This window comes from Aphelocoma coerulescens, chromosome 13, assembly GCF_041296385.1.
Source record: "Aphelocoma coerulescens isolate FSJ_1873_10779 chromosome 13, UR_Acoe_1.0, whole genome shotgun sequence".
NCBI lineage: Eukaryota > Metazoa > Chordata > Aves > Passeriformes > Corvidae > Aphelocoma > Aphelocoma coerulescens.
In genome coordinates, this window is record NC_091027.1 from 14669554 (window position 1) to 14682752 (window position 13199).

General features: G+C 40.7%; 1 protein-coding gene across 2 annotated transcripts in view; it reads left to right on the top strand.

Moving 5' to 3' along the window:
• The window catches only part of TENM2 (teneurin transmembrane protein 2), a 744328-nt gene that overhangs the window by 557713 nt on the left and 173416 nt on the right, over positions 1–13199 (top strand). For both annotated transcript variants that reach the window (XM_069029269.1, XM_069029270.1), the window contains one exon: positions 11722–11956. In XM_069029269.1, coding sequence (XP_068885370.1) covers positions 11722–11956 — 235 coding nt within the window. The remainder of the gene's footprint in view (positions 1–11721; positions 11957–13199) is intronic.

Here is a 13199-nt window from a genome sequence, read left to right on the forward strand (position 1 = left end):
AAAAGTCTAAACCTCCCCAATGGGCAGGACTTGGGTTATGTATCAGTTGGAAAAGTCTTTGATCAGCTGTGTGAGGTTTTTTTGAGGGTTGTTTGTTGTTTTTTAACAGCTGTAAGAGATCTGGCAGAACAAAACTGCATGTCTAGATCTTCATCCAGTGTAGAAATTGCCTCATTTGGTTTTGCTTTCTGAGAGGTGTTATTGAAATATTCTGCTTTAAACAAACAAACAAACCAAACCTGTTTGAAACAGTAGTTAAACTGGGACACTTTGTCAGCACCCACTGGAATTAATTTTCACGTGTTTTAGTTTGTTGTGACTGGAGAAACGTGTCAGATGGACACGTGGAAGAAGAAAAAGTCCAGGGTGAAACCAGTGGACCAGGGTTTGGTCACACAATTCCGTATGAGTTCTCTGCTCTGTGTTTCAGTTTGTCACATAAAATTCTGGTAAGATCTTTACCTTACTGGGCTTTGTTTGTGAAATGCATTGAAAGAACACACAGCAGATACTGTAGAGAACACTAAGCGTTCCCACTGTTGTTGCTTTGTGGTTATTGGTATTGATAATTTCCATGTATGTGACATTGACTGCAAACACTTTTCAGAGATAAAAACGCCACAGACGACGTTGTCAGAGTACAACATTACTTGGTTTAAGATCCCATTCTATACCATGTTTAACTGCCCAGTTAAAGGCAGTTCTCCTCTGCCTTCCCATGTTTGTGAATATTTCTTTCAGATACATTCATTTGAAATAAAACTTTTCTGTGTGGGTGTTCATATTCCTTTAGAGCTATGTATAAGAAAACCCTCATTTTTAAGAGTTGTGTTAAAAAATGATACTTATTCCTGGTCCAGGTGCCATGTGCATGTACCCATCTTCTGATAACCTTCTGAAAGTGGAGTTTGATTTTTGTTATCAGAATAAATTCCTCCATTAGTGAAGTTGTCTGAGTTGATAAATGAGTGTAAATTAAAATCTTTCACACATAACAGATGCAAGAAAATTACTAAAAATGAATGGATATCTTAATATTTTTTTTTTAATTTGTACGGTAACTGTTGTTGGTGTGGAGAGTCATCACTAGCCAACAGCAATAATTTAGTCAGATAACTTTATTTTTAGAAGTAATTTGGTGTTTGTTCATTCCATTATAAGTATGGACACCTAGTAAGTATCCCACTACCTAAAACTATAGATATTTGTAATTTGCTGGTAACAATATAACAAAAATAACTTTCACTTTAATCACTACACATGTTTAGGAGAAAAAATTCTCTTTGCTTTGGAATTTCTTAAGCTTGACAACACATCTGTTCCTAAATGTTCCTCTGAAAGTGTGGTTCACAGAAGGTCCATGAAGAAAAGTCTTGATGTACTAAGTATGTCTCTATAGAAGACTTAACACAGATCTTTCTTGCATATTAATTTAGAAATAGGAAGAGTGTGTGCTGTCATTCTGTATCCTAGTTGTGATATCAAATTAAAATAATAATTGGATTTTTCATATAGAGAATTGCGATTTAATATCTGCAGTATTAGAAGTGTTGACAAATTAATGCAAATGGGCTCATTCTTCTAGTGGGCTCATGAGAGGAGGAAAAAACGACTGGTCCATGGCACTGCTTCAAAGCATGTGCAGGGGAAGACTCTTGATCCAGGTGTATCAGATGAACTCTAATCCAAAGTTACTGCCCAACACTGTCCAAACATTCTCTGTATAGACCAGGGTGTCAAAGGGCTTCTAATCCCATCTACTGATAATTCCTTGCTGATCTGCATGGGGATTATACATGTAACACACATGATTGTCAAAAGCTTCATTTCTCTGTGGAAGAAGCTTCTGCAAGAGCTCTTAGGACAGGTTTATATAGTGTCTTTTCCCCTTCTCTTCTGCTGACTCTTTCCTTGCCCCCCACGTCTCAAAGAAGTCAAACTGTCTGACTCATTTCAGAATGCTCATCTTTTCTCCTCTGCCATGAGTTCACAAGGCATCTTTAGTATCAAAAACTTTTGTTCCTTGGTCTGTGGGTTTGTTCAAATATATCTATTGCATTATGGCTTTACCTGAACCTTTTCTGTCCAAGGGATTCCAGCAGTCCACACTTAAAGCAGAGATTTCAGGCACAGGTTTTGATTGCTTCACATCATTAGAAAAAGCTGCTAGCAATTTTTGCAGGGTGAGGTTTTTACCCAAATTGCAATCTTGATATTTAACTACTCTCTAGATTCCTATGACTTTAGTTGGATAAAATATTGTGGTCATCCTCTTTTCCTATTTTTGAATTCTTCTTTAATATTGCCACTGTCATTGTTATCAATACAGCATGGCACTTGACAGGTGTTTTTTCCACTTTCTTTTCATGGTATTAAACACCACTTAGTTCTGTGGCAGCCTCAGACATTCTGAAGGAAGAAACAGCATATAATGCAATTACGATAGCTGTTCTTGCACCTTAAGCAGGAAATGGTATGTTCTTTCATTTCTCGATTAATAGCATATTTCTGTGGCTTTTTACTGGAGTACTTTTACTTTGTGTTGCTGGGCTCAGAAAAATAAAGCCATGGCCTTGAGACAAAGCAGGCCTTTAAAGCTGGTGTTGGTGTGAGTAGCTGGGGTGAGGCTGTGCTTTCAGAAATGTATTCAGTGGAGGTGATGGGTAGGGCTGTGCTGTTCACTCTCCCCTTGACACTGGGAGCAAGCAGCATTGCTGAAAGGCATTACAGTTCCCTGCCTTCTGTTTGTTCTGGTAATGTGGGAACACTTCAGTGTTTGGTATCTGCCAGGATGATTACACACGCTCTTCAGGCTGGGAATTCGATTGCCTTCCCCATGCTGGCAAGGGAAGAGCAGTGCGTATTTAAAGTGGCAGCCCAGAGCACGGCTGCACTGTGATGGTGCTGTGGGAGACAGGCTGTGGGAACTGGGCAGAGGGTGTCAGGTAGGCAAACAGCACCGTCCCAGGAGATGAGTAGTGATGGTGCTTCCTATTTCACTAATTGTAAATGATTAGACAGGTTTATTTAATTTTTTTTCAAAATGGAAAAGACCCATAGCCTTGTTCTGAGACTCTCTTCAAGCTCACGTAAGAGAATTGCATGGAGGTTTAACGTCTCAGTAAGGATTAAGTCTCTGCAAGATGTTAGTAATGCTATTTAGAGAAGACAACACGTGATCTTGAGCAAAGTTCTCAGTGGGCTGTTTCCTTTCTGCTGTGCTGCAGAGTGAGTTTCTAGCTTGCAGTGAATTTTTCCATGGTAAATGCAGTAGTAGTGAAGTATTTGCTGCAGTGCTGTTGAGAGGATCGCTGGCCAGCACAAGCTCCGTGGGTGCCTCATCACGCTGGTGTTGCTCAGTTAATTTTCTGGTCTCCAAGCAGACTGAGAGCCAGCTGCAGGCAGGGCTGTTTGGCCATGGGGATGGAGCTGTTCCTGAGGCAGCACTCCCAGCAGCTCGCTGTGGGACTGCTTCCCAAACCAGCACTGACCTTCCCCACGCTGAGCTCGGCTCAGCTGCAGCTCCCTCTGCCCTGCACTGAGTCCTTCATCCCTGGGCAGTGCCTGGCAGCATCCCCTGGGGCTTGTCTGTCCCTGAGCTCTGCCACACCCAGGGCCAAGGAGGGTTGGCACTGAGGCTGTGGGTGGTGGGAACTGGGATCAGCCCCTGCAGAGTCACATCAGGCATTTTACTTTGAGAAGTTCCCAGTGAGAGGGGCCCATCATTCTCACAGCTGAAATCATCTTGTATTGATTTTTCTCTTTTACTGTGTGTGACTGAGGGGTTACAGTTGGTTTTTAGTTGTTCATTGTCCTTTTTTTTTTTTTGCCCTTCACACAAAAAAAACCTCTCTATTTAAAGAATTGTGTAAGATTTGCTGGTTTAATGTGCTGAGTGAAGCTGTGTGAGGGCTTTCATACACCACTTTATGATAATCTGTATTTTATTCATTAACCCATGGTTTCATCTGAGTAACAGAACTTTTTCCTTGTAGTAGCTGAAGGTAACATCTCTGGTACCTTGAAAAGTCAGGAAACTTCAACAGGACTTCTTATCTGAAAGCTTTGACTCTCTTCTTTTAGTCCAGTAACAACCAATAAAGAATTCAAACGAAATCTCACTGTGAAAGAAATGCCAGTCATGTAGTATTGCAGCTTGCAGTACCCTGGAGCAAGACAAATCCTTGTTTCTGTCTTGTACTTGCTTGTATCTTGCCTGCTTTTAAAAAGAGAAATAACCCATCGAAAAGCCTGATCCAGTGCAACTTGTACATTGCATTGGCTTTTCTTTACTCTAGAATTATGCAACATTCCTCTTACTTTTTCCATAAATTCTACACAAATTATTTTTACCTGTTCTGCATGTTGGGAAACAGATGGTCCAGGTAGTAAATAAGTGGCTCCCAGGAGCTATGAAATTGAATTCTCCCAGGTAGCTCCTCCAGGAACCTTGTGTTTACTGGTATATGTCAGTGAGCCTTCATGTTAACTATGCTTATATATCAGTGTTTATTTCCATCGTTTGATTATCACTTGGTTCAGCCTAAAAGTAAAACTTTTTAAAATTACTATTTTCATGCTTTTTGGGGGCCAAAATATTGTAAGTATTTCTGGGAAAAAAAATGCTCAAACCCTGAAAACCCATTGAGGAACACTGTATTAAGATAGAACTTTTTTTTCCTTTTAGACAAGAAAAATATCATATTTTTGTTGATCCTGCTGTTGAACTGAAAAAAAATCTAGATTGGTGTGCACTGTGCATTATGGTGAGTTGTCCTAAGGCCAGTAGTATAAGATGGAATAAGAAAAAATTCAGAAGTTGAAAAATAGTTAGTGCTGCTGGGAAGACATGATAATACTGCCTCAGAAACAGAGAAATTACGTGATGCTGAAAGCCTTGTTCAATATATTTAGTTTCATTAGTAGTTCAGCTGCCAAATTTGTCAGTGGTGCAGCTTGACCTTACAGAGTCTTCAAACAACAGAAAGATTCAAAATCATTACTCTGCTGATAGACCATTCCTTCTCTTAAAGATCTGCAGCACCTGGAAGGCTGATTTATTAAAAATCTCAGTTTCCTATTAGATCTTCTCTCTGACACAATTACTTTAGTAATTTATTTTGAGAGATTTCTGGTATAAACTTTTAGGAGGTTGGGTTTAACAAAAAAAGTGTTTTGGATGACATGTAACATTCTGTGATGCTTCTGAAATAATCAAGGTTGTGCATTGCATTAAACCACTCATGACTGACATTTCTTTTGCCCCTTGGAAACCAAATGTGTTCAGCTCACTCAGTGATGCAAGATCCTAAGTGCTGCTGTAACAGCTTCAGGGATGACTCCAGACTCACAATGAATCAGAAATTATGGCACAGTTATTCTTATGTCACCATGAAAATTATCAGGCTCCCCCACAGACTATCCAGAGAAGCAGCAGTTTTCAGGCCGTAATCCTATGAGGAAAATGTCACCAGGTTCCACTGCTGGCCTAAATATTTCTGTTCAGAAATTTCTGTCTGTTGTTCAGAAAAATCTGTGTCTTCATTTTCACTTTGGTGGGATTCCCAGTGCTTCAAATTGTGTGAGCTTAGGCAAGAATTTGTCTGAGTCTTTAGACAGGGTCCAGCTCTTTCCCATTCTGCAGAACCAAGTCTAGAGAACGTTTACCTTTCTGCACTAAAATGTTCCATGGTAGCAATGACAGTAATAATGAAATTCTTTGCTTAGAAATATATATGCCTGCTTTTCTTTTTAGTTCTTCTTACATTAGTGCCTTCTTCAAACAATAGTCATGTACCTGAGCTGCAGAAGATAAAGACATCCTTAAATTCTCTGAGATATGTTTTATTGGGAAACTAAATTAAAAGATTGTTTGAAAAATATGTGAGATGATTGTTTTTCAATTAGAAGGAAGAAAACTCCAGCTTCTCTGTGACTCATTTTTAGGTTAAGCAAAATTTGAAATAGTGTGCCTACCTTTTCATATATGTATAACATACACACATACACATATATAAAAGTACCACAGGATACTGAGGCTGCATAAAGCATTATTATTGAAGTGATGTGATTTTCCATTGACCAGACATTATTTTATGCAGCCTGTGCACCTCATGCAGTGCAATAATGAATATTTAAGTGATGTATTTCAGCAACAATAATTAGTACATGGTGTCTGAGATAATAATATTTTGTAGGGCAGTGAGTTTTAAGCTTTTTGCAGGTGACCCTCACTTGAGAGAAGTGGTTATATGACTGTAATCCCTTAGGTTTGACTTCTGGTGAAGGGTCCAACTTTGCCTTTGCTTGTATGACTGTGCACACTGGATATTGTGGGTAAGCAATGGGGTATTTTTTCCTTGGTTTGTTTTTTTGTTGTTGTTTTTCGGGGGCTTTTTTGTTTTTTTTTTGTTTGGTTTGGAGTTTTTGTTTGTTTAATTTTTTGCCACAGCAACATTTAATTTTCTACTGTAATATTGTGCTGGGGACATGGCTGCAATGCACTGGCAGACTCTGATAAGTGACTTACCGTTTCGTATCACACATTTACTGAATTTTCAGTTTGAAATGTACAGTCTGGGATGACAGCCAGTCATTCAACCTATTCGTGCTTCAAAGAGTGTAAAAAACAGGCAGACAAAAGAAGGAACACCTGGCAAATGTCTTGGGTTTAAAACAACAAGAGAGAGAGGTAATAGTATCCATGGTTAGGAGTGAGATACCTTTCTTCTTTACTGAATGTGCTGAAAACATTTTCAGAACATTGAGATAGCATTTAGCTACAGCCTTGCACAAAATAATGTAGAGAATTAAGCAAACAAACAGGAGAAGTGAAGCAGACCCAGCACAAAGCCCAGGCTGTGTTGCTGGGCAGGAGCCCTGGTCCCACCCCAGCTCGCTGAGGGCTGCAGTGCCAGGCTGGAGGCTGGTGCTGGAGAGGGAGCTCCTGTGGCACTTTGGCATTCCTGGGCGTTCCAGTGCTCTCTGCTCTCCCTTACTCAGAGTAATGTGAGCTGCCTTTGAAGATGAATTTAGCTTGGAAGGTGGCCCTGTGGTTCTGTGAAACACCCGTTACTCATTGTGATGGCAGATGATGTGGTTTCCTTGAGAAAACAGTGTGGCAGAGGTATTTGAATAAAGAACCAGGAGTGCTGCAGACTAGGTTTCTAATGCTGGCTGACAAGGGTTGTCTGTGGGCTTTTTAATTATTTTCTTTCAATGCATCAGCTTCGGTTTTGGGGGATTTTTTTGTTTAGTATTTGTATTGTTTAAAGCATGAGGAAAAAGTTGTGTCATTGTTCATTTCAGAAAAATAATACGTTTGGGTTTTTTCTCCTAGTTCTTTTGTGAAAAAGAATGATGAGGAGGTGTTTATGTCTCTTTAGCATTTAATAATGTCATGGAGGATAATTCAGCACAACTAAGATACAATCTCCACTACTTTTTTGAGGTAGTATTGACAAAGAACTGGGATGCAGGGAAGCGATTGCTTTGCTTAGATTAGGGATGCTGCCTTTTCTGCTTTGTATTTCATCTCTGAGGTGGGAGATTAACTTGTTCTCCTCGGATCATTGTGTTGCTTGGATTTAGTGCATGTGTTAAGTGAGTGTACCAAAGCCTGGGAAGAGCTATGAAAAAGACCATGTTAAAGCAGATCTGAAGTTTCACTTTGTATTTTAGTCAACATTTGAACTGTAAAAAAGGCCGAGCAGTGATGTTTGGAAGGGTGTGCTCAGGAGCACTTGGCCATTGCTGATGTGCCTGTAGTGCTGGGAGATCCAGGGGCTCTCTCTGATCCCTGGGACTGCCAGGCTGGGCCACAATAGGACTGTTATGGTGCACAGGCTCCTGAAGGATGTGCACCCTGCTTCCCATGGCAGCCCTGCCTTCACCTGCCCTGTGCTCAGCAGGGCGCAGCCACAGGCTGGGCTTTGGGCTGCACATTCTTTGCTCTTTCTTTGCATGCAAGGGAAGGGAAGATCATAGTAGCCACTCAGGTTTAGGGTTTTGGTGGGGTTTTTGTTCATTTTCAAGGAGAAAAGTGCTATTTTGCATCTCATTTCAGCTGAGTGTTACCTCTGTGCTAGCCTGGTTTGTTTAAATGTTTCACCAGATAGAAGAATGAATTGAGCAAAATATTTTTTTTCTTTTTTTATTATTTTGGTTCTGATTAAACCCAAATAAGTCAATTGGATAGCTTATGATTGCTTCAAAACTACATAGAGCAGACTTTTTATTCTCAGATTACTTAATTACAACACCATTTCCCCTCACTCAGCTTCTAATTTGAAATGAGTGCTGCTGATATTCTTGACTGCAGTAAGATCTCTTGAAGAATCAGGTTGATTATGTGGACACTAGGCTGTGATTTTTTGAAAATGCTCAGGACAATCATGTGTACTAAAATTGATTGGAATTAGATATATTGTATGTTTGTGAATTTAAATGAGAAATTTAAAAAATTAAAAAGCCAAAGTGTGGAGAGTACCAGTATTTCAGATTTCCAGGTCTCTGATTGTCGTTATGGTTTTAAAAGACTTTTCCTTGAATCCTAAATGTTTGAACTTTCATAGTGCATCCTGGTGAAATGACTAATTCAGCTAATAATTGAGAAAAGGCATCATTTCCTCAGTATTCTCCCCCAAACCAATACTGGCTACTGCTATATCAAAAATAAAATCTATTTCCCGATGTAAAAAGCCAGATGTACTCTATCAAGACACTCATTGTGTTTAAGCTTCCAAATAAAAAGCAATTTCCGAGGGGCCTCAGAGCGTGTCGTGCCGTAGGATCCTTCGGGCCAATCCCTTCGGATCCTTTATTACAGGACAAGTGATTTACTCCTCTGAACTTCAGAGCTCAGCAGATTTGCAGGTACTGCTGGTGAAGTTTTAATTTAGGCAAAGATGCTCATAAAGAAGTGCTCAGATGTTCAGATGTGAATCCAATTTTATATCCCTGGCAAGTTCAATAGTGTTCGGCTCCTGCTTTTGATTCATTTGAACAGGTTTATGAAGAAGCAGCGTATTATGCTTTTATCTCTCACATAGACACAAGTGTGTGCATGCTCCCTAGTTAGTACTTTATATATATAAGCTTTTGTATGTTTTAATATAAGCTATATAATATCTATACGATAATATTGGTATTTGTTTGTTTTTCTATATTAAATGCTACATTTGTCTTGCAGCAGGTTTCAGAGTTTTTGCGGCTGCAGTGTGTGCTCAGTTACCCCTGCGTGGCTTATTTTGCACAGTGTCTTACATTTACTGTGTGGGAACAGAGTCCTGAGGCAGATTAAATAATTTGTGGTAATTTGATTTCAGCTCTTGCTTCCTTCATCTCAAAGAAATGCTGTTCATTCTTATTGATGCAGACTTGGCTCACTTTTAAGAACAACGTCCATGATATTGTGGTGACAAGATTCAGAGTCTTTATTTAACTGGTGCTACTGTGGCTCTCAGAGCAAAACTGTTTTGTTTATGTGGGTATGACTTTTTCATACTTATCCTTGAGAAGGAAAAGCTGCATCTAAAGTAAAGAAGCACATGAATCTTTTGAAGTAACTATTAACATAAGGGCACATATTTGTATTTTATCACTCATAAATATTCACTTATTGAAATCCAAGCATGCTTTGTTTAAAGTCAGAACACAGACTAGGAGAGTAATTCCCCTTAAGCTTCTGTGTATGTGGATATTGTCCAAACACATTTTCTTCCTGCTGTGTCTTGCTCTGCATGCTCTTGTGGAATGGCACAGGACCTAGTATAGACTAGAGAGTTGATGTTCTTGGTGGTCCAAATGGGGGTTTTAAATATAAAACTTCATTGGCTAAACAGTCTTTTTTATGCTTAGATAAGACATAGCCAAGGATAGTAAGAGGAGCTGCACATATGATGGCCTTAAAATTTAGGAGGTGTTCATGAAAGGTGACTTTGTATTCAAAGCAGTTGACATACCCACAGGGTGCACATTTGGGCAACAGACATTCAAGAAAGATAAAAAATCTGCTGTGTAGATTTAGGGCAACATGTGGAGGATGCAGAATTTATTATAATTCATTTCTTAAAGTTTCTTGTCAGAGGACAAGTTGTACTTGCCCTATGTAAGTCCCAGTAAACCTGTCTGTCTGTTCTTCACCAGCCTGCGCTCCCCCAAGCCCACAGAGGCGCTGAAGAAAATGAACGGCCTCTCTCCAAAAACGCTGTTCTCTTTCTGTTCCCTGGTCATATTGCTGTTAGGAAGAGGTGCTTGCACTGCTTCTCCCTGGGGCAGGCAGTCTGCAGAGCAGTGCCAGGAGCTGCCCCTGGGGGTGGTGCACTGAATCAGTTGGGTTGGAAAAGCCTCCCAAGATCCTCAAGTTTGACCCCTAAGCCAGCACTGGGACCTCACCACTAACCCATGTCCCTAAGTGCTGCTACAGCTCAGGGTTCCGTACCAGTGAAATACCCTCCTGGTATTTGGGGGTTTGGGCTCTGGGGTTTGGGGTGTTATTTTGTCTCTTGGATTTTTTTGTTTATTTTGGGTTTTTTATAAATATTGGCCGTAATTAAGTTACAGTAATTACTCAGTTCAGCAGCTTTTCTAGACTTTTTTGTTTCATATGACAAAGATCAATCTTGCTGCAAATGATGTTTTGTAATGTTTTCTTTTATTATTTGATTCATTAAGTACAGAATTTGCTTCAGTTTCTAAAAACAAACATGCATCATTAGAATTATGATTTCTCTAGTAGTAGATTAATGTTCACTAGAAAACTACAACTTGATACAATGTCTAAAGCTTGCAGTTCATAATTGTGTTTGTTTTCTTTATTCTTTTGCTGGTTTTATTAGACATAAATTATTGCCATGTGTGGAATTTCATGTGAACTTATTTACCAGTCTGCATTGGTTTAGAAAAGTGACAATGTTAGAATGACACCTGCTTATCAGATTTTCTTTTCATGTGCTGTTATTTTAATCCATTTGCCTTACTGATTAGAAAAAAATATTTTTCATTATCGATGCAAACATGTCAGTACTCAAAGAATGAGAAAAGGTTTTTTTCCTTCTTTATCACAAAAAAAATCATTTTTCAATGAAAGAGACTGAAAGAGTTGCATAATTTCCAGATCTTGCTGTGTGTTTGTTGCATTACTAAATAGAAAAATACAGGCCAAATCCTGACCACATGGAATAACATGAAAGATACCATCACTGCCTTGTTGCTCTTTTTTCATATTTGGAGTTTAATCTTCTTGTGCGGGCACAAATCCTGTTCATTTGAAGCTGATTGGTAAAATAGCAGTGGATGAAACAAGATTGATTTCTCTGATTAAGTTTTATAGGGGCCTAAAGACCATATTCTCAAAAGCTATTTTTAATCCATTAAGGTTCATCTGCTCAAAGCCCCTGACAGAAACAGAGGGGGGCAAAGTTCCTGTCAGTAGCTGTAGGGAATGGTCAAGCTAGGCTTCTGTCCTGGCTGCCCCACTGAGGAGACTTTCTCCAGGGAGAATCCATAAGGAAGCATTTTTAAATTTAAATACAATCTTTGTCAACATGCCAGCTGTGCAGGCTGGAAGCACTGTTTTATGTTGCTGATCTCAAATAATCACTGATCTGATTTGCCCACAGTTTGATGCCCACAGGTCCAAGAGGCAGTGGCCCCTTGAAAATGCAGAGGAGAGCAGTGTCGTCACACACAGTTGTGATTTGTTTTTCTTTTCTGTTTTAGGCCCTTCAAATCATCACAGCCAGTCAACGCTGAGGCCACCTCTCCCTCCTCCTCACAACCATTCCCTGTCCCATCATCATTCCTCTGCCAACTCCCTCAACAGGAACTCGCTCACCAATCGCCGGAACCAGATCCACGCACCCGCTCCGGCGCCCAATGACCTGGCCACCACCCCCGAGTCCGTGCAGCTCCAGGACAGCTGGGTGCTCAACAGCAACGTCCCGCTCGAGACCAGGTGGGTGGCGTGGATGGACACCTTGGGGGATGCCACTGATGGTCCTCCAAAGGGCACAGAGAAAACCCTTGGCTTGTTGGGAGATGGGGTTTGGTGTCCTGTGCGACAGGGGTGGTTTTTCTGACACAGCATGGGGAGCGAGTGGCATTAGAACACCCAACAGCCCCAATCTGCTTTGCACTGGGAGGTAGACAGTGAATAGCTCTGCTCACATCCTGTTTTAAAGCCTTTTATTCACTTGGACCTTCCTTGCATACACAGCTCATGCGATTAGTACAGCACATTTATATCACAGGCTCAGGGACAACTTACTTAGAATTCATATTGACTGTGCTGCTGAAAAATTATACATTTTGCCTTTCCTGAAGCAACAAACAGAGGCTCACTTGACATTATGCATTTTGGGAGACTTTGAGAAACAATCCGAGATTCAAGACTGACAGTACTATAATTTTAATTTATACCTCATCCAGCATGCAAGTTCATTTTAATCTCTTCTGTACGTGTTAACAGCTTGATGCCTGTGGGGCAAACAGCAGCATATAAATGAAAAGGTGCAGCACTTAGGCCTGACAGAGAAATAAATAAATAAATGCCTGACATGCTGCTGGTCTAAATATTCTGGTTTGTTGTCATTTGGGGTATGGAATGTCAAACATATTTAACTTGCACTTTAAATAGCAGAGTTGGCAGAGCTGATCTCTCAGAATTTAAAATTAGCCATTGTGGTGCTGAATAAAGTGCTTGGAATAGCAGGGTGGTGTTGCTTGCCCAGATAGTGATAAACACAGCGAGCAGGTGGAGGAGCTGGGCTGCTGGGAGCACTGGCTCCTGCCAGGGTTTCAGCTGCCTGGTTGCCACAGCTTCTGGGATGTTACATTTGGTTTGCAGCCTCCCGGGACTGTAATGCCGCTCTGCTGGATTACACCCCGAGTAGCCACATACGGGGTAGTTACACCCCCCTGCAGCCTCAGCCCAGGCCCTCCAACATTTGATTAAAGACTGGTCGTCTGGTGTGGAGCTCTGGAAGGGGCTGGGTTGGAGCTGACAACACCGAGGCTGTTGTTACTCAGCAGTTGGGTACAGCTCCATGGGGAGGGAGCAAATGAGATGGGAAAGGGCAGGGAGCCTGTGCCAGTCTGTGCTGGGCTGGGATGTGCACAAGGGGCTGCCCTCACATTGTCCTGCTCTGATAAAATGGGAACGTGGGTGCCATGAAGAAGTGGGGTGCTGAAAAGCAAAT